The sequence below is a fragment of the Schistocerca cancellata genome, chromosome 7 (genome assembly GCF_023864275.1).
Source record: "Schistocerca cancellata isolate TAMUIC-IGC-003103 chromosome 7, iqSchCanc2.1, whole genome shotgun sequence".
NCBI classification, from domain to species: domain Eukaryota; kingdom Metazoa; phylum Arthropoda; class Insecta; order Orthoptera; family Acrididae; genus Schistocerca; species Schistocerca cancellata.
Genome location: NC_064632.1, coordinates 252,012,927 through 252,037,256, shown reverse-complemented (window position 1 = coordinate 252,037,256; position 24,330 = coordinate 252,012,927). Strand labels below are relative to the sequence as shown.

The window sequence follows — 24,330 nt, the reverse complement described above, 5'->3', positions numbered from 1 at the left end:
ACCAGGTGTTGTGCAGATTTGGACTAGGATATTGTGTAGATTTGGCGGGTGGCAGAATACCGCCGTGGGAAAGGTGGGAAGGAGTTGTATCAGTGGAGAGGTATCAGGCCACAAAGTAACAGTTTCTTTTCCCTTAAAGTTGCTGTACAGAACCAACTTCCTGAACTCTCTCAGAAGAAGAAGCAAGGAAGAGAAGGACATTCATTATTTCAGTGCATGATGAGACATAGTTGAAACCCTAGCAGACAATGTGATTCAGTTGTTCCAAGCCTGGATGGTACTGAGTCATGAGGGCAATGCTCCTCTGTGGCCAAACAGTGGGACTTTGGGAGGTGGCAGGTGACAGGAGACATAATACATGAAGATTTGTTTCTGTATAGGGTTTGGAGTGTACTAACTGTCTGTGAAGGCCTCAGTGAGATCCCTGATATATTTCGAGAGGGACTGCTTGTCACTACAGATGTTAACAGCCGTAGGTGGCTAGGCTGTATGGAAGGGACTTCTCGATATGGAATGGGAGCAGCTGTCAAATTGGAGGTATTGTGGGTGGTTAGTGGGACTGCTTGTCACTACAGATGTTAACAGCCGTAGGTGGCTAGGCTGTATGGAAGGGACTTCTCGATATGGAATGGGAGCAGCTGTCAAAGTGGAGGTATTGTGGGTGGTTAGTAGGTCTGATACAGACAGACATACAGATGTAGCCATCTTTGAGGTGGTGGTACACATTGAGGAAGGTGGTTTGTTAGCTAGACTTTTAATATGACAACTATTAATAATGCTGTTGGGCACTGAAAACTTATTTTTGTCATTTATCTAAAAAAAAAAAAAAAAGTCAGTTTTCAAAATGTGCCTTCCAAAATAAAGGTTATTCTTTCATCCATGGGGTTTATTTATGTGTAACATTTACGTCTATTTACAGGATGTCACTATGTGGTACATTACAGGTATAAAGTAGGCCAAGTTTGAGTGTTAACAATACTTCTTTTTGGTCTAGTGTATGTGTATTGCAAAAACTTTTCTACCCCTTTGTCATTTCAAAGTAATACTGGGTTTCACTGTTCCTACAGATAAACAAGTAGAGAGGTATCAGCCACAAAGTAACATATACTACATCCTATGCATCCATACAAGAGCTTCAGCACGGAGACCATTCACACTGCACGCTGTCTCTAATTTTACAGCATGAGACAGTATCGTGCCATATCCTGAGGTGACTCTCCACCTAGCTGACATTTTCCTCACTCATAAAAGAGGCATAACAGCAACACAGTGTAAAATCACCACTGTATGTATACCTTTCTTCCAAAGTCTATTTTAACTTCTTGCCAGTGTCTACATATTGGAAACAGGGTGTATACATGGCCAAGGAAAAAAAATTCCCGGGTTTCCCGGTCATAACACACTTGCTCCCGGGTGAAGATACACTTTTTCCTTGTTAAGTGACAGTATACTCGGCACTGTAAAACTCATCAATCCTTTGAATGTTTATGGTTTTATATACCGGAGTAGAATTTCCCGGCACTTTAGAAAATGAAAGTCAGGGGGGAGAAACACGTTTTGAAAGACCTTTGATGTGCAGCAACATGTATGCTGCATATTTTCGTATTACGAAGGTAAAAATTCGAATTCACCAAACACTGCATGTCACTTACCAAAGCATTGAAATCGAGATTGCAATGCGCTTTTGTAAGCCCGTCATAGCTAATGTCACGTGATTTCGCCAGCTGATGACAGGATAGGACACGTGATGTAGTCAGCAAATAACTCTTAAGTAGCACGAATACACAAATAAGAAAAGTTAACGGTTTAAATTAATATACACAGCATTCACATATAATATTGGTCTCTAAGATTAATAAGCTGGAAGAGAACACAGCATTCACATATAATACTGGTCTCTAAGATTAATAAGCTGGAAGAGAAGCTAAGCTTCTACATATAATGTTGATCTTTATTGTACTTGTTACACTTTAAAATACATCACACAAACGTGCCAGTAAAAATTTTAATAACGATGTAAATGTCTGATCTTCTGGTCTCAAAATTCTTCTAAATGGTCATCCGCAAAGAGTTGATTTTTAAATGAGAGTCAAACGCTTTGTGATTTAAGAAATTCATCGTACATAGCTCATCTTAAGTAAAAGGAAATCTGCTTTGAATGCAACGCTTTTCAAACCACCATTCACAATATTTTCCCGCGACCTGTTAGAAATAGGTTCGTTTCTGCAGTTGCAAGGACGACCCACCTCCCCACCACAAGTCAGACTGCTCTGTGCATCAGCCCCAGATTTATTAATTTCCGAACCGGGGCAATATTAGAAACAGTTGTTACGCCACGCTCATCGGAGGTAATTTGTTGTTACAAATCATTGCATAGTCTTCCTAAAGCCTTTGACACACTTTGCTGTTGGCAGACGCTTGTATGAGCACTGTTTTGTTGTTGTAAACGGCGCATTTCCTTTGAAGCTATTTAATTTGGCATCCTCCAAGGTCCCTTCTCTGGAATACTGTCATCCACAGCTTCAAAATAGACCTTTATTTAATCAGCCTCACTGTAGACAAAGGCACCATCAATGTTATGACAAGCCACAGAGATTACTTGACAAGAAAGCATCCACTGGCTGACACACACTTGCAAGCCCTGCCATCCAGCATAGCCTCCAATCCCTATTAAAATCCTTACGCCTATCCCAGAATCTCTCCCCAGAATCCATCAACCTTCTAATCCCAACTATAACCCACTTAGTCTCGTTAAGGTTGTATCACATTCCATGCAAATGTGCCATGACTTGTGTGGGACAGACTATTAGAACAGTTGAAGATAGATGCAACACACCCAACTAAAATAACCAAGTAAATCAGTTGTTGCCAAGCAGTGCCTCAAATTAAATGAAATACAAGGAGACCAGTGTGCTTCCGGGAATATCAGCATGAGACCTGAAAAATGAAAGATCATCTAAGAGTGTAGAAGTCATGAGGAATCGAACTTTTCTACAAATAGTGATGCAGAATCAACAATAGAGCATAGCCCATTAGGAGCCCAGTCAGTGAGAACATTTAATTGCACAACAGTTAGCACCTGTGAAAGACTGGGTCACTCATCAAAATATGGAAGTAACAGCTCGGCTGTATACCTGGCAGCACAATATTAACACAATAATTCTTTCACAGAATAAACTGTCTCACATCACACCAGTATTTATAATTTATTTAACAAATTAGAAAACTTACTTGTAAAGCTTGGACTTCGCATTCTTCAACCTATGACCTTCATCAACAATAATGAACCTCCAGTCGAACTTTGCAAGTATTTGCTCTCTCAAAGCTATATCGTAACTTGTCAGAACTACTGGAGTCATATCAGTAGTCAGAACTGTCGTCTTCCGTCTCAGTTTGGGGTACAATGACATGCGCTGATCTTTAGAACCAGCGAATTTCACAACAGGTATCTGTAAATTATAAATTATGAAAAAGCCAGCCAACACTGAAATTTATCTACAATACAGAATGGATACAGACCTGAGTACAGATCTGATCTTAAGCAATACAGGCAAATCACAGAATACCTAAATGTGGATTGCTAAAGGGTGAAATGAACCAAAGTCTTCCCTAACAATTTTCTAGTTGTTACTATCACAAATGGGCTATGACTCAAATACACAACTGGGTTGGTTGATTCAGGAAAGGAAGTCTGCTGTGCCCTTTCAGAGGAACCATCCCGGCATTTGCCTGGAAAGATATCGAGGAGGAATATACCAGACCTGTAGAGGACAGATACACTTCCACGGGAAGAGCTAACAGATTTCTCACAGTGAAGTACCCACACGAGGCATTATGTCAAGACACCCTGTGATGGTAGGTTCAGCTGGTTATTGCCTGCAAGAAGAACCCAACTCCCTCTTTGGCATAATGTACACTGTTCAAGGCTTTCTGTTATGCTCAATCTACCATGAAAAGCCTGTTACTGATACCAACATCCACACCAACAGAATGTGCTTCTAGAGTTTCTCTTCTAGCACTGAACCACTTCTTCATTGCATACGGACCTCTGGAAATAATGAAAGAAGCTTCGAACAAACTTCACCAAATTATTACTGAGCTGAAGTCACTGCAGTAACAAGTACAACAACCATCACTTGTGCAAGGAACGGTTTTTCAATTGTTTCGCCAAATCAAGACATGGAAAGAATTGTTAACTTCTTCACAGAATTGTTAACTTCTTCACAGCACCAGTTCTTTCTAAGACAGTCTTATTAATACAACTAAATTATAAAGGTATTGGTTACTTAGACAAATGAAGTTGATATAAACATCTGTTCTGAAAAAATAAAATTAACTAAATGTGAAAGTGATTCATTTCTTCAGTGTTCTCAGGAATTCAGATTTAGAAAGAACTTACCTTGGGAGCAAACCTCTGGAATTCAGATTCCCAATTATTTAGAACACTGAGTGGTGTCACAATTAGAAATGGTCCAGAGATATTCTGCTCTAAAAGAAGACAGATAAACGCAATCACTTGCACTGTCTTACCCATACCCATCTCATCTGCCAAGATCCCACTCAGCTCATGATCGTCCAGCACCTTGAAGAAAGTAAGTAAGTAGTCATGTAAGTGGCAACACTGAATTTTTAGTAAATGTACACTGGTAATAAACCGCAGACACTTACCTTCATCCATTTTACACCATCTATTTGATGGGGACTTAATGTTCCAATAAACAGTGTCTCATTTTTTAAGGCCTCAGAATTCTGCCTCTACAACAAAACAAAACAATATTTCACACTATTACAGCAATGAAACTTATTACCTAGAATTGTATTTGTTGTATAATATCTATCAGTCTTCTCTTAGCTACATAAGTAACAGGAACATTTTCAGAGCTGGTGCAAGGAAAGGCACAGGAGAGAACACATCTCAATATCAGAAGCATGGTGAAAAGATCAGTTTTACTAAAACCTAAAGGGACTCATTATAACATGAGAAACTTGTAACAATGAGTGAGCAGCAGGAGGAATAGCACATCTGGATAGTTGGCTGTGCAAACCACAGCTTACTGTCCCTCACTGCCAGCCGTTCTTCCACAATTGCACAGATCTCTGACATGAAAGTGAAATGACAGTCTATAGGGGAATGGCGCATTGTGTCACGGCATCTTCCCTGCAAGTATCCTGGCAAAAATTACATTCTGTTCATTCTGTTAACATGGCCACCTGACTGAAAACCCCGAGAGCTTTTCATCAGTAGTATTATACATTGGGGAAGTCTACATCAAGAGCGATACCTGTTTCCCCACTGTTGATCACATATGAGTGATCTGGATATTTTCTCTTGTGGGTACATATGTTGCAAAGATAGATCTCTCTCTCTCTCTCTCTCTCTCTCTCTCTCTCTCTCTCTCTCACACACACACACACACACACACACACACACACACACACACACGTGTACAGTTGCACTGTGCTGGGCTTTCAGTGTTGTTTTGTGCGCCTGTGTTTTTCTCCTTGGAATGGGAGGGGACAGTTGCCCATGCCACTGGGCTAGAAATTAGTTGATGTGAATGAACAAATGGATGGAGTCAGGGACACTATGGAAGAGAGATTCTAAAGAACAAGGGGTAATGTGACAGCACCATATAGAGTGACAAGCACTTACAGTTTTAAATTAAGACCAGAACTTTCTGCCATAGACTACCGCTTTCCATGTGCAAGTATGTTGGTCAGCCAAGTGAATGGAGTGTGGTGCTACCTCAGGTTCACAATATGAATAACACTAAAATAAAGAACAGGATTTGCCATCATATCTCCTTACCTGTAAGACAGCATCCACACCATGGAAGGCACCCTCTTTTTTCTGTTTCCTACAAAAGATGAAAATATAAAATAAGAAAACTCCGATGTAATTTTTTTTCTGTAAAATGGTAATAATGCATTGACTGGCAGACAATACAGCAAAAAATATTGAGGTCTACATACAGGAAACTAATTTCATCATCGTAAAATATTTGCTTTCATTGAAATTTGATGCAAGAGATACAGACCTAGATACACTGACACTGATAAAGGTTCAAGCTCTCAAAATATTGTGTTTCTAGCGTACATAGTCTTTTTTCTTCTGATCTATCTCATGGTTAAATGAAAAGTGATTTGCTATTGACATACTTCACGAACATTAAGATATTAAATTTTTGATGAGATGAGTGACTTAAAACTGACTGTTTTTGGAAGATTAGTCATCAGATCTCAACATTGTTGTTCTATTGGTGACTAGTAAGAATTAGAATCTGTCCTAATGATATACTAATAGCAGAACGACATCAAGATTTATTTAAGGCCATATTTGTATGAAACCTGTCCATTAAGAAAATGGAAGCTCTTGTATACGAAACTATTTTACTTAGTTTATTCACTGCCTAGTTAAGCATGTCAATACTTGGTTAATTTATTTTTAAATTTACAGTGTCACGGATATTTTATGTTACGAATTAAATTTGTTTATACAAACACAATATCTATTGTAATATGAATTCTACTTACTCATTTGCTTCAAATATTGCTTTTACAACAGCAGATACTTTCTCAACAATAACAAGAAGCTCATCCAGTTTAGCTACTTGCTCCTTCTGTAACATAAATAATTAAAATTGAAGTTTACTGCCTGAATCTTTACTGGCATTTTAAGTAGTTCATGGACTATTCAATCACATTAGGTTAGTTCACAGTACGGGCCAAGGTTTCAGTTTATGAAGAATGTTGTGATGTCCTCCCAAGCATCTTCAGGGTGTATACGTGGACAAGGAAAAAAATTCCCGGATTTCCTGGTTAAAAATACACTTTCTCCCGGGTGAAAATACACTTTTTCCTTGTTAAGTGACAATATACTCTTTCTCGGCACTGTAAAACTCATCAGTCCTTTGAATGTTTATGGTTTTATATAGCAATGTAGAATTGGCCGGCATTTTAGAAAACGAAACTCAGGGGGGAAAACACGTTTTGAAAAACCTTTGATGAGCAGCACCATGTACGCTGCATATTTTTGTATTACGAAGGTATCAATTTAAATTCCACCAAACAATGCATGTTACTTTCCGAAACATTGAAATCGAGATTGCGATGCACTTTTGTAAGCCAGTCATCGCTCATTCACGTGATCTCGCCAACTGATGACAGCATAGGACACGTGATGTAGTCAGCCAATAGCAAGATCACTCTTAAGTAGCACGAATACACAAATAAGAAAAGTTAATGGCTTAAATTAATATGCATATCATTCACATATAATATTGGTCTCTAAGATTAATAAGGTGGAAGGGAAGCTAAGCTTGCACATACAATGTTGATCTTTTTTGTGCTTGTTACACTTTAAGATACATCACACAAATGTACCAGTAAAATTTTTAATAACGACGCAAATATCTGATCTTCTGGGCTCGAAATTCTTCTAAATGGTCGCCCACAAAGAGTTGATTTTTAAATGAGAATCAAATGCTTTGTGATTTCAGAAATTCATCGTACATTCTCGCACATAGCTCATCTTAAGTAAAAGGAAATCTGCTTTGAATGCAACGCTTTTCAAACCACCATTCGTAATATTTTCCCGCGACCTGTTAGAAATAGGTTCGTTTCTGCAGTTGCAAGAGAGCACCAGATAACAAGCGTCACCGCGCTTGCGCAGCTACGATGATGCAGGAAGCCCATATGTTCGTACGTGTAAAACATTAAAAGATCTTACTTTATGTCATAAAAGAAACAAGACACCAGAGGATATTTCAAGAGCGTTGGAATATCGTTAACCATACTAAAATACATAATTCGGCTTAACATGCACATTCGTATGTAAATTTTCTTGGAGTACCATTACTGCATTATCTCATGTTTGGTTCTTTATTATGGCATAATGCCATACGTGCACTTGAATGCAGTGAACAGTTGAAACTGGCCAATAGAGTGAAATGAAACACTTAGTTTCATACAATTTGACTGCCTCGGTAGAGAGGATTAATAAAAGCCAAATCTCTTTAGCAAACGGGCAAAAATAACTTCATTGTTCTATAAGGCGATTAATGCTCGACTGTCAGAAAGGTGGAAATAAAATCTGAAACTATTAACATACTTTAGCCTGCCGCAATTACGCGAACATATTTCAATTCATTTGATAGCTCCCAGCCACAAAAATCAGTTTTGTTATCATTTAACGTGAGAGCAATAAAAGAAGAGGAAACAACAAAATCACTGAACGTAATCACAGGTCACGTGGAGACGACCCACCTCCCCACCACAACTCTGACTGCTCTGTGCATCAGTCCTGGATGCACGATATTTCCGAACAGGGGCAATATTAACCCAGTAAGTACCAGTGTCCTATTTTGAGGACAGAGCACATATTTATTTATAAATACATAATAAATTATTAATTTGCAACTATTACTGTTCTACATCATTTGTTGATGCTTTTTATAACAAATGTATGCTTACAGGAAATTAAAAGCAATAAATCCTACCATTAATTGATTATTGAATACTAAGGCACACTATTCGTTATTACAGGTATCTACTTTATCAACAGTTTAGTAATATTTGAAATACGTGGCAAAGATCTTTTTGTGATTATTTATAGTTGTGTCTTTTAAACTACTTGCATTGTTAGCTCAATTTGAGTTATATTCATTGTTTTCAACTGTTATAAAATTTGGTGTACTCGAAATACGACACTGGGACTTGGTGTTAACAAAACTCTGCTACTGCTGATGTATTTTCTTTTCAGAACGTGGTAATTTTACCAGATTTTGTTGCTAAGCTACGTAACTACCCCTCTTTTTTTATATACAGGATATGAAGTCACTTTGAAATTTACCATGTATTATGTAAGTATATTTATGAATATGTTACCCATTACTAAATAATACAGTTCCAGATGGACAGAGGTATTTACACATTCCCTTTTCTGTAGTTTGTGCTTATGTATTATTCTTTCATTTCACTTTATTTTATTACATTTTATTTCATTTCATTTTATATAGATTTTAATGGCCTTCAGATGAGATAGATACCTCACTAACGAAGAAATAGAAAAAATAATAAACAGTGACGCATTCTATAATGCGGTGTCAGATGATCAGGACCATATTGATATCACCGTATGTCCTCCTAAAGTAGACTGTATGACCAACAAAGAAGAAGGTCCAGACGATGTTACTGGAACCGTGGAAGTCTCAGATGTGCCAGGGGCTATTGAATTACATTACGTTGCATCAGAGGATAACGAAGAAACTGTATGTAAAACTTCACTGCCAAGTACATCCCAAGTTTCCAGAAGTAAATCGAAGGAGAGACGTCTTACTGATGAGAAAAGCAATTGGAAAAAGACACCTCCAGTTTATACAAAGCTGTCTCAAACTAGTGATCATGACATCAGCAGAAAGAAAGAGGAATTGAAGGAACAACATTCTTCCTTGACTCCGAAGGAGATGTTCAAAGAACTGATGAATGAAAACATATACTTGCTCATAGTGAAAGAAACTGTGAGATATAGGGTAAATATAAAGAATATGCAGGATTTTATCCTCACAGTTGAAGAAGTGAAAGTCTTTGTCGAATTTCTTCTTTTTGCTGGCTACCATAAGCTCCCTTTTCAGTAGTCGCAGGGGCAACAGTCTGGATGATTGACTGATCTGGCCTTGTAACACCAACCAAAACGGCCTTGCTGTTCTGGTACTGCGAACGGATGAAAGCAAGGGGAAACTACAGCCGTAATTTTTCCCCGAGGGCATGCAGCTTCACTGTATGGTTAAATGATGATGGCGTCCTCTTGGGTAAAATGTTCCGGAGGTATAATAGGCCCCCATTCGGATCTCCGGGTGGGGAATACTCAGGAAGACGTCGTCATCAGGAGAAAGAAAGCTGGCGTTCTACGGATCGGAGCGTGGAATGTCAGATCCCTTAATCGCGCCAGGTAGGTTAGAAAACTTAAAATGGGAAATGGATAGGTTAAAGTTAGATATAGTGGGAATTAGTGAAGTTCGGTGGCAGGAGGAAAAAGACTTTTGGTCAGGTGACTACAGGGTTATTAATACAAAGTCAAATAGGGGTAATGCAGGAGTCTGTTTAATAATGAATAGAAAAATAGGAGTGCAGGTAAGCTAATAGAAACAGCATAGTGAACGCATTATTGTGGCCAAGATAGACACGAAACCCACACCTACTAGAGTAGTACAATTTTATATCCCAACTAGCCCTGCAGATGATGAAGAAATTGAAGAAATGTATGATGAAATAAAAGTAATTATTCAGATAGTGAAGGGAGACGAAAATTTAATAGTCACGGGTGACAGGAATTCGGTAATAGGAAAAAGGAGAGAAGGAAACGTAGTAGGTGAATATGGATTGGGGCTAAGAAATGAAAGAGGAAACCGCCTGATAGAATTCTGCTCAGAGCACAACTTAATCATAGCTAATACTTGGTTCAAGAATCATAAAAGAAGGTTGTATACGTGGAAGAAGCCTGGAGATACTGGACAGGTTTCAGATAGATTATATAATGGTAAGACAGAGACTTAGGAACCAGGTTTTAAATTGTAAGACTTTTCCAAGGGGAGATGTGGACTCTGACCACAATCTATTGGTTATGAACTGTAAATTAAAACTGAAGACACTGCAAAAAGATGGGAATTTAAGGAGATGGGACCTGGATAAACTGAAAGAACCAGAAATTGTACTGAGTTACAGGGAGAGCATAAGGGAACAATTGACAAGAATGGGGGAAAGAAATACAGCAGAAGAAGAATGGGTAGCTTTGAGAGATGAAGTAGTGAAGTCAGCAGAGGATCTAGTAGGTAAAAAGACGAGGGCTCGAAAAAATCCTTGGGTAACAGAAGAATTGTTGAATTTAATCTATGAAAGGAAAAATATAAAAATGCAGTAAATGAAGCAGGCAAAAAGGAATACAAACGTCTCAAAAATGAGATCGACAGGAAGTGCAAAATGGCTAAGCAGGAATGGCTAGAGGACAAATGTAAGGATGTAGTGGCTTATCTCACTAGGGGTAAGATAGATACTGCCTACAGGAAAATTAAAGAGACCTTTGGAGAAAAGAGAACCTCTTGTATGAATATCAAGAGCTCAGAGGGAAACCCAGTTCTAAGCAAAGAAGGGAAAGCAGAAAGGTGGACGGAGTATATAGAGGGTCTATACAAGGGCGATGTACTTGAAGACAATATTATGGAAATGGAAGAGGAAGTAGACGAAGATAAAATGGGAGATACGATACTGCGTTAAGAGTTTGACAGAGCACTGAAAGACCTGAGTCGAAACAAGGCCCTGGGAGTAGACAACATTCCATTAGAACTACTGACAGCCTTGGGTGAGCCAGTCCTGACAAAACTCTACTATCTGTTGAGCAAGATGTACAAGACAGGTGAAATGCCCTCAGACTACAAGAAGAATATAATAATTCCAATCCCAAAGAAAGCAGGTGTTGAAAGATGTGAAAATTACCGAACTATCAGTTTAATAAGTCACAGCTGCAAAATACTAACGTGAATTATTTACACGCGAATGGAAAAAATGGAAAAGGAGGGTAGAAGCAATGGAAACTCCAATGGATCCTTCTGACTAAATGCTCATCATTATAAACGCCCTCTTTCGACAAAAAAATGAGTTTAAAACCCACATGGCGCACCCCAAATCAAAACACTGGAACCTAATAGATTACGTGATTGTGTGGTCTAGATATCAAGGATCACAAGAGCTGTAGCACAGAGTGATGGCTGCTGGACAGTAATTGCTCTGCAAGTGCCACCCAAACAGAGGAAGCAAAAGAAACAAGCAAAACATCTGTTAAATATTGAACGACTAAAAGATAAAGAGGTCTAAAAGAATTTCCAGAACACTGAAGCAAAAGCTGCCTGCTGAGTATTCTGACAATGTTGAAGAACACTGATCAATACCAAAAACCATCATGCTTTCGGCTTGCGAAGAATCAACCGTATTCATTGAAAGAAAACATCGAGACTTCTTTGACGAAAATGATGATGAAATTCAAAGCATCTGAGATAAAAAAGGAAGGGCTAACACGTCTGGCAAAATGATCCCAGTGATTACGAATATGAAAGGGCAGGTGGTCAGCTTACACCAAGCTGCTTCTGAGTCGGGCGTAAAACAATTAAAACTGACTACAGAGAGGGCACAGAAGACAAGCACTGTGTAAAGCACCCATCTTGTGTCATACAAATACAGTACAACCCCACTCTTACATTCCAGGAATTGACGTTTTCCCGCTGTTCACGACATTTTTTATCGTTACCGTCAAATTTCCTATGACCACTATGTTAATTTGCATCCAATTTTGCGTCAACATATTTATAATTTTCTTGCGATTTATGCATTACGAAAAAATATTTGTTGAGAAGAAAAATGACTTTGACATGATGTTGGCTGTCCACTAGCGTTTACAAATATTACATGGTTAAGTTTCTTGACACCAGGGCACTCTACTTAGTGGATTTGAGCCAGTAAATGTGTAAAAGTTGGAACAATTCGTGTCTTATCTCCTGCTGCTGCCAAGCACTACTTGGCATGATGGCTCGGGAGTAACTAGGAATGCGCAAATGCAGTTTCTTGATTGTTGTGAGCATCGTGACACCTTTGTCGAACCATATTTAGCGTCTTTCGGCGTTTGGTCTCTTTTAGGACTAGTTGACATCGTCATTCACTTTGCGTTGCTCAAATGTTTTTAGTCTAAACACGAAAGTTACAATTTTTTTTCATGCTGAGCAAAACATGTTTCAAGAATTTATTCTCGTTGTCAGGTGCAGGATTTTCGTATAATTTTTTGTGATGTTACACAAGCAGAGTGAGTGACAGTTTGCATGTGCATTGTTTTCTACATAACTGAGGAGGCACAGTACCTGATAATCTCAAAAAGACGACTACAGAGCATGAGAGGCAGAATGACACATATTCAAACACCACACAGTTACTTATGTACATATTTGCACTTGACGAGAAAAATTATAGAAACATGTCGTCAAGCATGAAAAAATAGTGCAGTATTTCATTATCTAATAATGCACGCTTTCCAAAAACATCGATTACGGCATTCATTATTTAAATAATGAATGCAGGCTTTCCAAAAATATTGATTATGACATATGAAATTAAGTCAAACGTTTGTACTTCCCAGACACTTGTCAAATGGTTCAAATGGCTCTGAGCACTATGGGACTTAACATCTGAGGTCATCAGTCCCCTAGAACTTAGAACTACTTAAACCTAACTAACCTAAGGACATCACACACATCCATGCCCGAAGCAGGATTCGAACCTGCGACCGTAGCGGTCGCGTGGTTCCAGACTGTAGTGCTTAGAACCGCTCGGCCACTCCGGCCGGCTGACACTTGTCAATTCCAGCTACATCAGTGGTTTTTATTATATACTAAATCTTTATTAGATAACAAAAAAGTCCCTGACAAGTCTTTTGATACTTGGTATGTACATATACCATACATACAGTGCGAAAATACAAGGGAGTATCTTATACATAACTTTTACAGCTTAAAACGTTATCTCCTACATTTGAAATTTTCCCGCATTTTGCACCATTTTTTTATAATACCCTTGAAAAGTGTAAAAGCAGGGTTTCCCTGTAGTTCCTAAGCAGTCATCCATCTGCCAAACGTGAATGTAAGTGGCAGACTATTGTTAGAACAGTGTCTCTGGCCTTTTTTAGAAATGGTCAAGAAGAACCATACTGGACATCATACAAGTGATGTTTGTCACCATTCACTGAATTTAGGATTACACCAGCATTTACAGACAGATCAGTGAAAGTGAACACTGAACCACAATGTGCACCCAGAAAGTAAGTTTCGATTGGGTCCAGAGAGGGCATGAGTAGTCTGACTGGAATGTGCATGACAGGAGTAGAGAGGGAACAATGCAGTACACCTTCAGTCTTGTGGCAGCAATAGTTACTGCACAGACCTAGGATATAATGGCTGCTCTGGTACTGTATCTCACAAACTGTGAGGTTTGTGCAGTTATACAATTTTGGTATGCTCGGAAAAAAGCCTCCAGCAGAAATCCACTGTCAATTGTGTCACTTGTATGTGCACATTATGAGCAACTGTACGGTCAGACGATGGAGCAGGCAATTCGCTGGAGGAGGAACCAATGTTCGCGCTGAACACCGTAGTGACCGACCATCCCTAGTGATATCAGAATTGATGGAAAGTGTGCTGCAAGCAATTTTGCAGAACCAGCACTTCACAATTTCAGAACTTGCTCATCAATTGCCAAGACATCCCACCCACTAATGCATGAAATTTTCTCCTGGTGGCTTGGTTTTTCAGAAAGTGTGTGCAAGATGGGTACCAAGACAACTGACACACAAACACAAAACCAAACACCTGGCCGCAGCATTGACATTCCTACATGGGTGTCGCATTCACACCAAAAACAAAACAACAATCCATGCACTGGCAGCATAGTGATTCACCAGTCTCACTCAAATCCAATCAATGAGGGTCGGTTAAAAAATTCTTGTGCACCGTCTTCTTGGATTGATGTGGTGCCCCCGTGTGAGTTTTTACCAGCAGGGGACACTGTAAATGCTAATCAGTATTTTGGGACAGTGAAATATCTGAGAGTGAAATGTGTTGAATCAGTTTGGATGGGAGATCTCTGACCATCCGCCCTACAGCCCAACCTCGCCCCAAATGACTTTCATCTCTTCTGTCCCATGAAGCATTTTCTGGCAGGACGTTTCCTACAATGATGCTGATCTTCAAACTGAAGTGACTTTGTGGCCCCAAATGTTGGCAGTGGCCTCTTACGACACACACACACACACACACACATGATACATGGTGCTCCATTATAATAACTGCCTCAACAATGGCGGTGATTATGTTGAGAAGATGCCAGTGAATCTATGTAAACTTTTCATTTCTTATTTAATGAAGATACTGGTTTTTCAGCACACATCAGAACTTACTTTCTGGATGCACCTCTTATATTGCCACACACAACACTCACTCATATTCTACGTAAGTATTATAAAACTTCTATCAATAAATCAGTGTAAATTGTTGCTAATCTGTATTACCATATATTTTTTCCACGGCTGTTGCCTAACTCTATTTGGTCCTGTACAAATCTGTTAAGTTGCAGCCTGCAAGCAAGCAACGCCAGAACAGTAACTATTTTGATGGTAGGGGAGGGTTCTCTTTGAGACACATTTACATTGTTGATGGCATGTGCCTTTGGAGAATACTACAGTACATTTACACAATATGGAACAAATAGTCTCTGCTAATGAAAACAAGTAAGATAATAACATTATAAAAAGGTTTATTATATTTATGGCCATAAACAAAAGCAAGGCAGTAATAGTATCTCTTCTCTTGACTAACTGCTGTGACTGACATTATAAAAGAAGAGAATACATGAAATTAAAGCAATTTTTTCATGTTTATGTAAGAATACATGAAAAAAAAGACACTGAAGTGGCAGAAGTCATGCGATACCCCCTAATATCGTGTCGGACCAACTTTTGCCTTGCATAGCGCAGCAAGTATATATGTGGCATCGACTCAAAGAGTCATTGGAAGCCCCCTTCAAAATACTGAGCCATGGTGCTCTATAGTCGTCCATACTTGTGATGCAGGATCTTGTGCATGACCTGACCTCTCAATTACATCTAGAGATGGGTCGTTCGCGAACTAACGGGTCCAAAGGAACGGTTCACCAAGCTGAACGGAACTAGCGAGTAACAAATTCTAAGGAACGGTGTTTCATAGTTCACTCCAGTTGCGGCTTTCTACTTATAGTTCCTGGGAACGGGAAATGGTCAGTCTCGTTCCCACAATGGCACATCAGCCGGTCTCATTCCCGCCTGTCTCTGTCTCGCTTGGCCGGACTCGTCCTTCTTCGCATGGCCACTCGTCACAGTTCCACTGCAGACTGCTCATAGTTTAGTTCAGCATCAAGTCGTTGTTCATTTCGTTCACTGCGCATGCCCATTCTAGATCTGTTTCAAACCTTTTTTGAGCTCTGAACTTCTGCTTCTTTTCGTATTCTATTCAGCATCCACGACTGGTAATTAAAGTGTATTTTACAATTACGTAAATTACATAAAAATTATGTCGTATGTAATACATACATCTTTTCAGGTAACAAAACAGCATATCAGTTTACTTCACTATTTCAATAAATAGCAGAAGAAATAGTTGTAAACAGGCAATATTTTTTTGTTATTACACATCCACAGTCAGCACAGCACACACGAGTGGCCATTTTCCATCTTTTTTTGATCCAAGGTAAAAGAGCATGTTCATTGTTATGGAAGGCAGACCGACTTACAACCAAATGAAGACCAGGCTCCATAATTGAGTGTCTGGTGTCACATTTTGTAAAGAGAATATGATACATTCTACAATATTATTTCAATGGTACAGGGTGGCGCACGAAAAATCAGCCCCGAGTACCAGACTGCTCATTCTCACCCACCAATTGTCATCTATTGTTTCGAAGTTGTTGTTTGCATTGGCTTATTTGTTATTTCTTCACTGCCTAATTAGTACACGTTTATCTATATGCTCCTAGCAATCAACAAATCATGCGTAATTGGTGAGCAGTCTTTACTCAGGATCGGTTTTTTGTGTGCCACCTTATATTATTTCACTGCAATCAGCCACATAACGCTACAGTTGGCTAAACGAGAGGTTTTGCAGAATCACGAAAATTAGAAGTGTGTGAGAATGCTGTTATGATTAAAAACTTGGTACTCTAGGCGAGAGCAAGTGCCCCCTCTTAGCACTTTCCACCTTCAGTCACCTATGCTACTAATTTTCAATTGTTCATACGAACTATATACCAAGCACAAATGAACAGCACACGAGTAACAATGAACGGTTCCCAAAAAAGAGCGATCACCTGTGAACTAGTTCCCAAGGATGAACGAGTTTGCCCGTCTCTAATTACGTCCCATAAATGTATGACGGGATTCATGTCTGGCGATCTGGTTGGCCAAATCAGTCGCTTGAATTGTCCACAGTGCTCTTCAAACCAATTGAGACCATTGCAGCTCTGTGACACTGCTCATTGCCATCCATAAAAATTCCATCATTGTTTGGAGCCATGAACTCCATTATTGGCTGCAAAAGGTCTCCAAGTAGCCGAACATAACCCATTCCAGTCAATGATCAGTTCAGTTTGAGCAGAGGACCCGGCCATTACATGTAAACAGGGCGACACCTTTATGGAGCCACCACCAGCTTGCACAACGCCTTGCTGACAACTAGGTTCCGTGCTTCATGGGGTCTGCACCACACTCTAACCATACCATCAGCTCTTACCAACTGAAATCAGGACTCATACAACCAGGGCACATTTGTCTAAGGTCAAATTGATATGGTCACGAGCCCAGAAGAGGTGCAAAGGCATAAAAATACAGTTCTTCCCAGGTGGATACATACTTTTACCATTTTAAGCGACAGTATACTTTCCCTCACACCTGTAGAACTTATCAATCCTTTCAATGGTGTAGAACTTACCGGGACTTTAGGAAACGAACCCCACTACACAGCAACATGTCTTGGAAAGATCTTTGATACACAGCAAGATACATGCTGCACATTTCCATATTATAACAGTATAAAAACAAATTCTACCAAACACAGCACTTTAGTTTCCAAAGAACTGAGTTCGAGTTTGTGATGAGCTTTTGTCAGCCAATCATAGCTCCCATCAAGTGATCTCCCCAGCCAATGATGGCAGATATTCAGAGCATTGGACACGTGATGTGGTCAGCCAATAGCAACATCAATGCTTAAGTATGGTGAACACACAAATAGGAAAAGTTAATTGTTTAAATTAATATACATATAGTATAGCTACAAGAAGGTTTCACATATAATATTGGCCTTTTTTTCCATGTGTTACTCTTTAAGAGACATCAAACACACATGTGCCAGTAAAATTTTAAATAATGAACTAAACGTCTGGTCTTGAGTGCTGGTCCTCAAAGCATTAAGTTTTGACAGAGTCAAATGCTCTGTAAGTTAAGAAGTTCATTGTACATACTCGTACGTAATATAATTCATCCTGCGTAAAAGGAAATTTACTTTGAAATTAATGCTTCATAAACCACCATTTGCAATATTTTCCCACAACCCGTTAGAAATACCTTCATTTGAGCAGTTTCCAGAGAGTGCCAGAAAAGAGGGCTTACTACGCATGAGCAGCTACAATGATGTGGGAAGCCCATTTTTGTGTTTGATCTGTTCGTATGTCTTTTGTCGCATTTGTGTTCATAGTGGGGAATCATGAGATGTGCATCACTGCGGCACATTGTTCAGAGGGGACATACAAAGTCACTGTACATAGAGGAATTGTTTTATCATATCCTGTCCAGATAAGGAATGCAAAATAAGGAAGTAGTCCTTGGCATAATACTTATTTCAATTTAGAATCTAAAATTCAAAAGTATCAATATTTTGCTATGTGGTGATTTTAATATAGATTTTATTTTTATTTGTACTCTGCAATACTGTTGTGCAACATTTCCAATTGGATTTACATCCACACAGCACCGCAAAAAGCTAGTAAGAAAGAATACAAATTTCTTGGAGGAGGGGAGGGACCATTACCCGTTTGTATACACTACAGCTAAGAACAATAAGTTTTGCATGACTTTTCAAACTGCATAAAAAGTTAACAAGGTTCCTTGTAAAGCCTAGAAAACTGTATAACTGGCAGTTTATATTCTGCTCCAAGAGTCAATATAAAGCCATTGGGAGGGATTGATTACAATGAAAACAAGTGTGCTGCCAGTCTATAATTTACTGAAAAATGATGTTCTGTAAATTTAAGACAAAACAAAAAACAAAAAATAAGAAATGTCAAGCCTAAAGAAGGTGCCAGACACATGTTGTAACAAGTCTTATGATTGAAAAACATTGCATTTCGAGGAATGCACATACATAACATTCTGCTAAAGCTGACAATATATTTGAAACAAAACATTTTATTCAATACTATTGACCAAATTTGCCTGCTTATTAATCTCCAACTGAACATAAACATATGTTCGTATGTATATAGCATTGAGAGATCTTACATTATGCCACGCAGAAACAAGACATCAGAGAATACTCCAAGAGCATCAGAACTTCGTAAACTGTACTAAAATGCACAATTCAGTTCAAATTGCACATTTGAATGTCCAGATTCACAATGACATAGTCCCCTACCCGATATTAAGCTTTTCAGTGTGGCCTATTTTCTTGGAGTAACATTACTGTATTATCTAATGTTTGGTTCTTTATTATCGCGTAATGCCACATGTGCCTGAAGATGAAAACATACAACTGAAATTCAGTGAACAGTTGAAACTAACCAATAGTGTTGAATGAAGTACTTCATTTCAAATAAATTGACTGCCTTTATGGAAAAGATTAACAAAAGCCAAATTTCTTTAGAAACCGACAAAAATAACTTCATTGTTCTGCAAGGTGATTAACGCTCAATTATCAATAACACTGGAAGTAAAAAAAGATCAGAATACTAAAACTAAAAACACATTTCATTCTTTCAGAATTATGGGAATGTGTCTTAATTCACTTGATAGCCCCCACCCACAAAAATTCGTTTTGACTTCATTTGATGCGACAGCTGTAAACAAAGAGAAAACAGCAAAATCATGAAACGTAAATGCAGGTCACGTGAAGACTATCCCCGTCCTCCAACTACAAATCAAACTGTTCTGCACATGTGCAAATCTGGGAACATGGGCATGTTAGAAAAAAATGTTTCTGGGTAACTTTTGGCTGCTTCGTGCTGTTGCTTAAACAGCTGACAGCCACACTCCAAGTAACCAGAAACGGGGAAAGACACTGCTCAGAAGCAACTTCAGTTCAGCCCGTGCACTTAAGCTCACTGGGAACTGCTTGAATGAATCTATAGACAGTTGTGATATCTAGCTCATCAAAAGCAATTGGCTGTCACGAAGTATTGCATAGTCTTCGACTTAAAACCTTCGACACATTTTGCTGTCGACAGACTCTTGTATAATCACTGTGTTTTGTTGTTTTAAACAAAGCATTTTCATTGCAACTTATGTTTTATTTTGGTGTTTTTTCCCTTGTTTATGTTTTAATGCTGTATTGTGTTGTATTGTATTTTTTATTGGTCCTGTTGTCTACATAGCAGCTTAGGCATAAGACATAGGACAAGTCAAGTTATAAATATACAGGCTGAAAGTCATTTCAAGGCATACATATTTAAGGTTACAATAATACGCTTTACACGTAAGTATTTATATAACACATTTCATTTCATAAATTTAAATATTCTTCAATTGAGTAAAAGCAGTGATGCTGTAAATATTACTTTAGAGATTTTCCAAATGTATTGACCTTAACTCCCATGTGAAATGTACCTGTTTGGCACAGTGCTGTGCTGATTTGAGTCGTATGTAAGTTTCTGTTTTGTCTGGTAAAGTGAACATGTATATCACAATTTTTTTGCAGTCCTTACCTATTACATTTAATTTAAAGAACAAAAGGGTTTCCATAATGTATACACATGGTAATGGAGGAATACCACATTTCTTAAACAGGGGGTTTACAAGAGTCTCTAGGCTTGCACCCAAACAAGATTCTAATGGCCCGTTTTTGTAGTTTAAAAGTGCTATTAGCTGATTTAGAGTTTCCCTAGAAGGTGACCCCATACCTAAGACGAGAATGAAAGTATGCATGATATGCATTTAATACTGTTTTCTCACTACAGCACGATTTTAATGAACAAAGAAGGCAACATGTTTTGCTCAGTTCTGCATTGAGATACTCAATATGCTTATACCATCCGATGTTACTCTGCAGCCAAAGTCCTAAGAATTTGATTTCAGTATTGTTACCAACTGGTTCGTCATTGATAGAGACTGATGGGATAAACATGTCCTTGTTAGGAACATTGTGGAATTTTAGAGCAATGGTTTTCTTACTGTTTATCACAAGATGATTACTCTGTACCCAGCTGCTAAGTTGTTTTGTGACCGTGTTTACTGTCTGCTGTAACTGTTCATCGTCGTCTCCTTTTAGTAGAATCGTGGTGTCATCTGCAAATATGATTGTTTTATGTGCATCAACATTTAAGCTTAGATCATTTATGTTCAGAAGAAACAGAAGGGGTCCCATTACTGATCCTTGGGGTACACCACATTTAATTTGTTTATAGTCAGATAAGTGAGAAGAAGCCCACACCTACTAGAGTAGTACAAGTTTATACGCCAACTAGCTCTGCAGATGATGAAAAAGTTGATGAAATGTATGATGAGATAAAAGAAATTATTCAGATAGTGAAGGGAGATGAAAATTTAATAGGCATGGGTGACTGGAATTCAACAGTAGGAAAAGGGAGAGAAGGAAACATAGTAGGTGAATATGGTTTGGCGCTAAGAAATGAAAGAGGAAGCCGCCTGGTAGAATTTTGCACAGAGCATATCTTAATCGTAGCTAACACTTGGTTCAAGAATCATGAAAGAAGGTTGTACACATGGAAGAACCCTGGAGATACTAGAAGGTATCAGATAGATTATATAATCGTAAGAAAGAGATTCAGGAACCAGATTTTAAATTGTAAGACATTTCCAGGGGCAGATGTGGACTCTGACCACAACCTATTGGTTATGAACTCTAGATTAAAACTTAAGATCTGGAAAAAGGTGGGAATTTAAGGAGATGGGACCTGGATAAACTGAAAGAACCAGAGGTTGTACTGAGTTTCAAGGAGAGCATAAGGGAACAATTGACAGGAATGGGGGAAAGAAATACAGTAGAAGAAGAATGGGTAGCTTTGAAGAATGAAATAGTGAAGGCAGCAGAGGATCAAGTAGGTAAAAAGACGAGGGCTCGAAAAAATCCTTGGGTAACAGAAGAATTGTTGAATTTAAACGATGAAAGGAGAAAATACGAAAACGCAGCAAGTGAAGCAGGCAAAAAGGAATACAAACGTCTCAAAAATGAGATCGACAGGAAGTGTAAAATGGCTAAGCAGGGATGGCTAGAGGACAAATGTAAGGATGTAGAGGCTTATCTCACTAGGGGTAAGATAGATACTGCCTACAGGAAAATTAAAGAGACCTTTGGAGAGAAGAGAACCACTCATATGAATATCAAGAGCTCAGATGGAAACCCAGTTCTAAGCAAAGAAGGGAAAGCAGAAAGGTGGAAGGAGTATATAGAGGGTCTACATATGAGTAATGTACTTGGGGGCAATATTATTGAAATGGAAGAGGATGTACAGGTAGATGAAATGGGAGATATGATACTGTGTGAAGAATATGACAGAGCACTGAAAGACCAAAGTCGAACGAAGGTCCCAGGAGTAGACAACATTCCATTAGAACTACTGACGGCCTTGGGAGAGCCAGTCCTGACAAACCTCTACCATCTGGTGAGCAAGATGTACGAGACAGGCGAAATACCCTCAGACTTCAAGAACAATATAATAATTCCAATCTCAAAGAAATCAGGTGTTGAAAGATGTGAAAATTATCGAACTATCAGTTTAATAAGTCACGGATGCAAAATACTAACGCGAATTCTTTACAGGCGAATGGAAAAACTGGTATAAGACGACCTCGGGGAAGATCAGTTTGGATTCCGTAGAAATATTGGAACACGTGAGGCAATACTGACCCTACGACTTATCTTAGAAGAAAGATTAAGGAAAGGCAAACCCACGTTTCTAGCATTTGTAGACTTAGAGAAAGCTTATGACAATGTTGACTGGAATACTCTCTTTCAAATTCTGGTGGCAGGGGTAAAATACTGGGAGCGAAAAGCTATTTACAATTTGTACAGAAACCAGATGGCAGTTTTAAGAGTCGAGGAACATGAAAGGGAAGCAGTGGTTGGGAAGGGAGTGAGACAGGGTTGTAGCCTATCCCCGATGTTGTTCAATCTGTATATTGAGCAAGCGGTAAAGGAAGCTAAAGAAAAGTTCGGAGTAGGTATTAAAATCCATGGAGAAGAAATAAAAACATAAAAACTATGAGGTTCGCCGATGACATTGTAATTCTGTCAAAGACAGCAAAGGACTTGGAAGAGCAGTTAAACGGAATGGACAGTGACTTGAAAGGAGGATATAGGATGAACATCAACAAAAGCAAAACGAGGATAATGGAATGTAGTCGAATTATGTCGGGTGTTGCTGCGGGAATTAGATTAGGAAATGAGACACTTAAAGTAGTAAAGGAGTTTTGCTATTTGGGGAGCAAAGTAACTGATGATGGTCAAAGTAGGGAGGATATAAAATATAGACTGGCAATGGCAAGGAAAACGTTTCTGAAGAAGAGAAATTTGTTAACATCGAGTATAGATGTAAGTGTGAGGAAGTCGTTTTTGAAAGTATTTGTATGGAATGTAGCCATGTATGGAAGTGAAACATGGACGGTAAATAGTTTGGACACGAAGATAATAGAAGCTTTTGAAATGTGGTGCTACAGAAGAATGCTGAAGATCAGATGGGTAGATCACATAACTAATGAGGAGGTACTGAATAGAATTGGGGAGAAGAGGAGTTTGAGGCACAACTTGACTAGAAGAAGGGATCGGTTGGTAGGATATGTTCTGAGGCATCAAGGGATCACCAATTTAGTACTGGAGGGCAGTGTGGAGGGTAAAAATCGTAGATGGAGACCAAGAGATGAATACACTAAGCAGATTCAGAAGGATGTAGGCTGCAGTAGGTACTGGAAGATGAAGAGGCTTGCATAGGATATAGTAGCACGGAGAGCTGCATCAAACCCGTCTCAGGACTGAAGACCACAACAACAAGTGATTAGATACAGTTTTTAGTTCAATATTTGTGCGCTTGCTGCACACTGCGTGCTTACGATTAGTCAGGAAGGAACTGATCAACTTGTTGGACAGACCTCGAAAACCGTACCTTTCAAGCTTTGATAGCAGAATTTTATGGTCCAGCATGTCAAAAGCTTTTGACAAGTCAATAAATACTCCTATTGTTTCCTGTTGTTTGTCCATCAGGTTTAGGATGGAATTGATGCACTCATAGACAGTAGTTGTCGTTGACCTCTTATTTCTGAATCCATGTTGTTCATTACATAGGATGCTGTTTTTATTTATAAATTTCATAAGTTTGTCATACATAACTTTTTCCAGTACTTTAGAGATGCAGGAGGAAATTGTGATGGGTCTGTAGTTGTTTACATTTTATATACAGGAATAACTTTTGCTGCAGTGTTACCCTGCAGTAGCAGATTAAAGTGAAATTCTTTGTTAGAGTACCCACCAGTCAAAATTGCAAAAATGT

The 24,330-nt window shown here is 38.8% G+C and overlaps 1 protein-coding gene across 2 annotated transcripts in view; it reads right to left on the bottom strand.

Annotated features, from left to right (window-relative positions):
- Window positions 1-24,330, bottom strand: part of LOC126092033 (uncharacterized) — a 149,092-nt gene that overhangs the window by 113,602 nt on the left and 11,160 nt on the right. For both annotated transcript variants that reach the window (XM_049907430.1, XM_049907432.1), the window contains exons 6-10: window positions 6,535-6,620; window positions 5,810-5,858; window positions 4,669-4,755; window positions 4,400-4,582; window positions 3,232-3,449 (exon numbers count right to left, since the gene is read on the bottom strand). In XM_049907430.1, coding sequence (XP_049763387.1) covers window positions 3,232-3,449; window positions 4,400-4,582; window positions 4,669-4,755; window positions 5,810-5,858; window positions 6,535-6,620 — 623 coding nt within the window. The remainder of the gene's footprint in view (window positions 1-3,231; window positions 3,450-4,399; window positions 4,583-4,668; window positions 4,756-5,809; window positions 5,859-6,534; window positions 6,621-24,330) is intronic.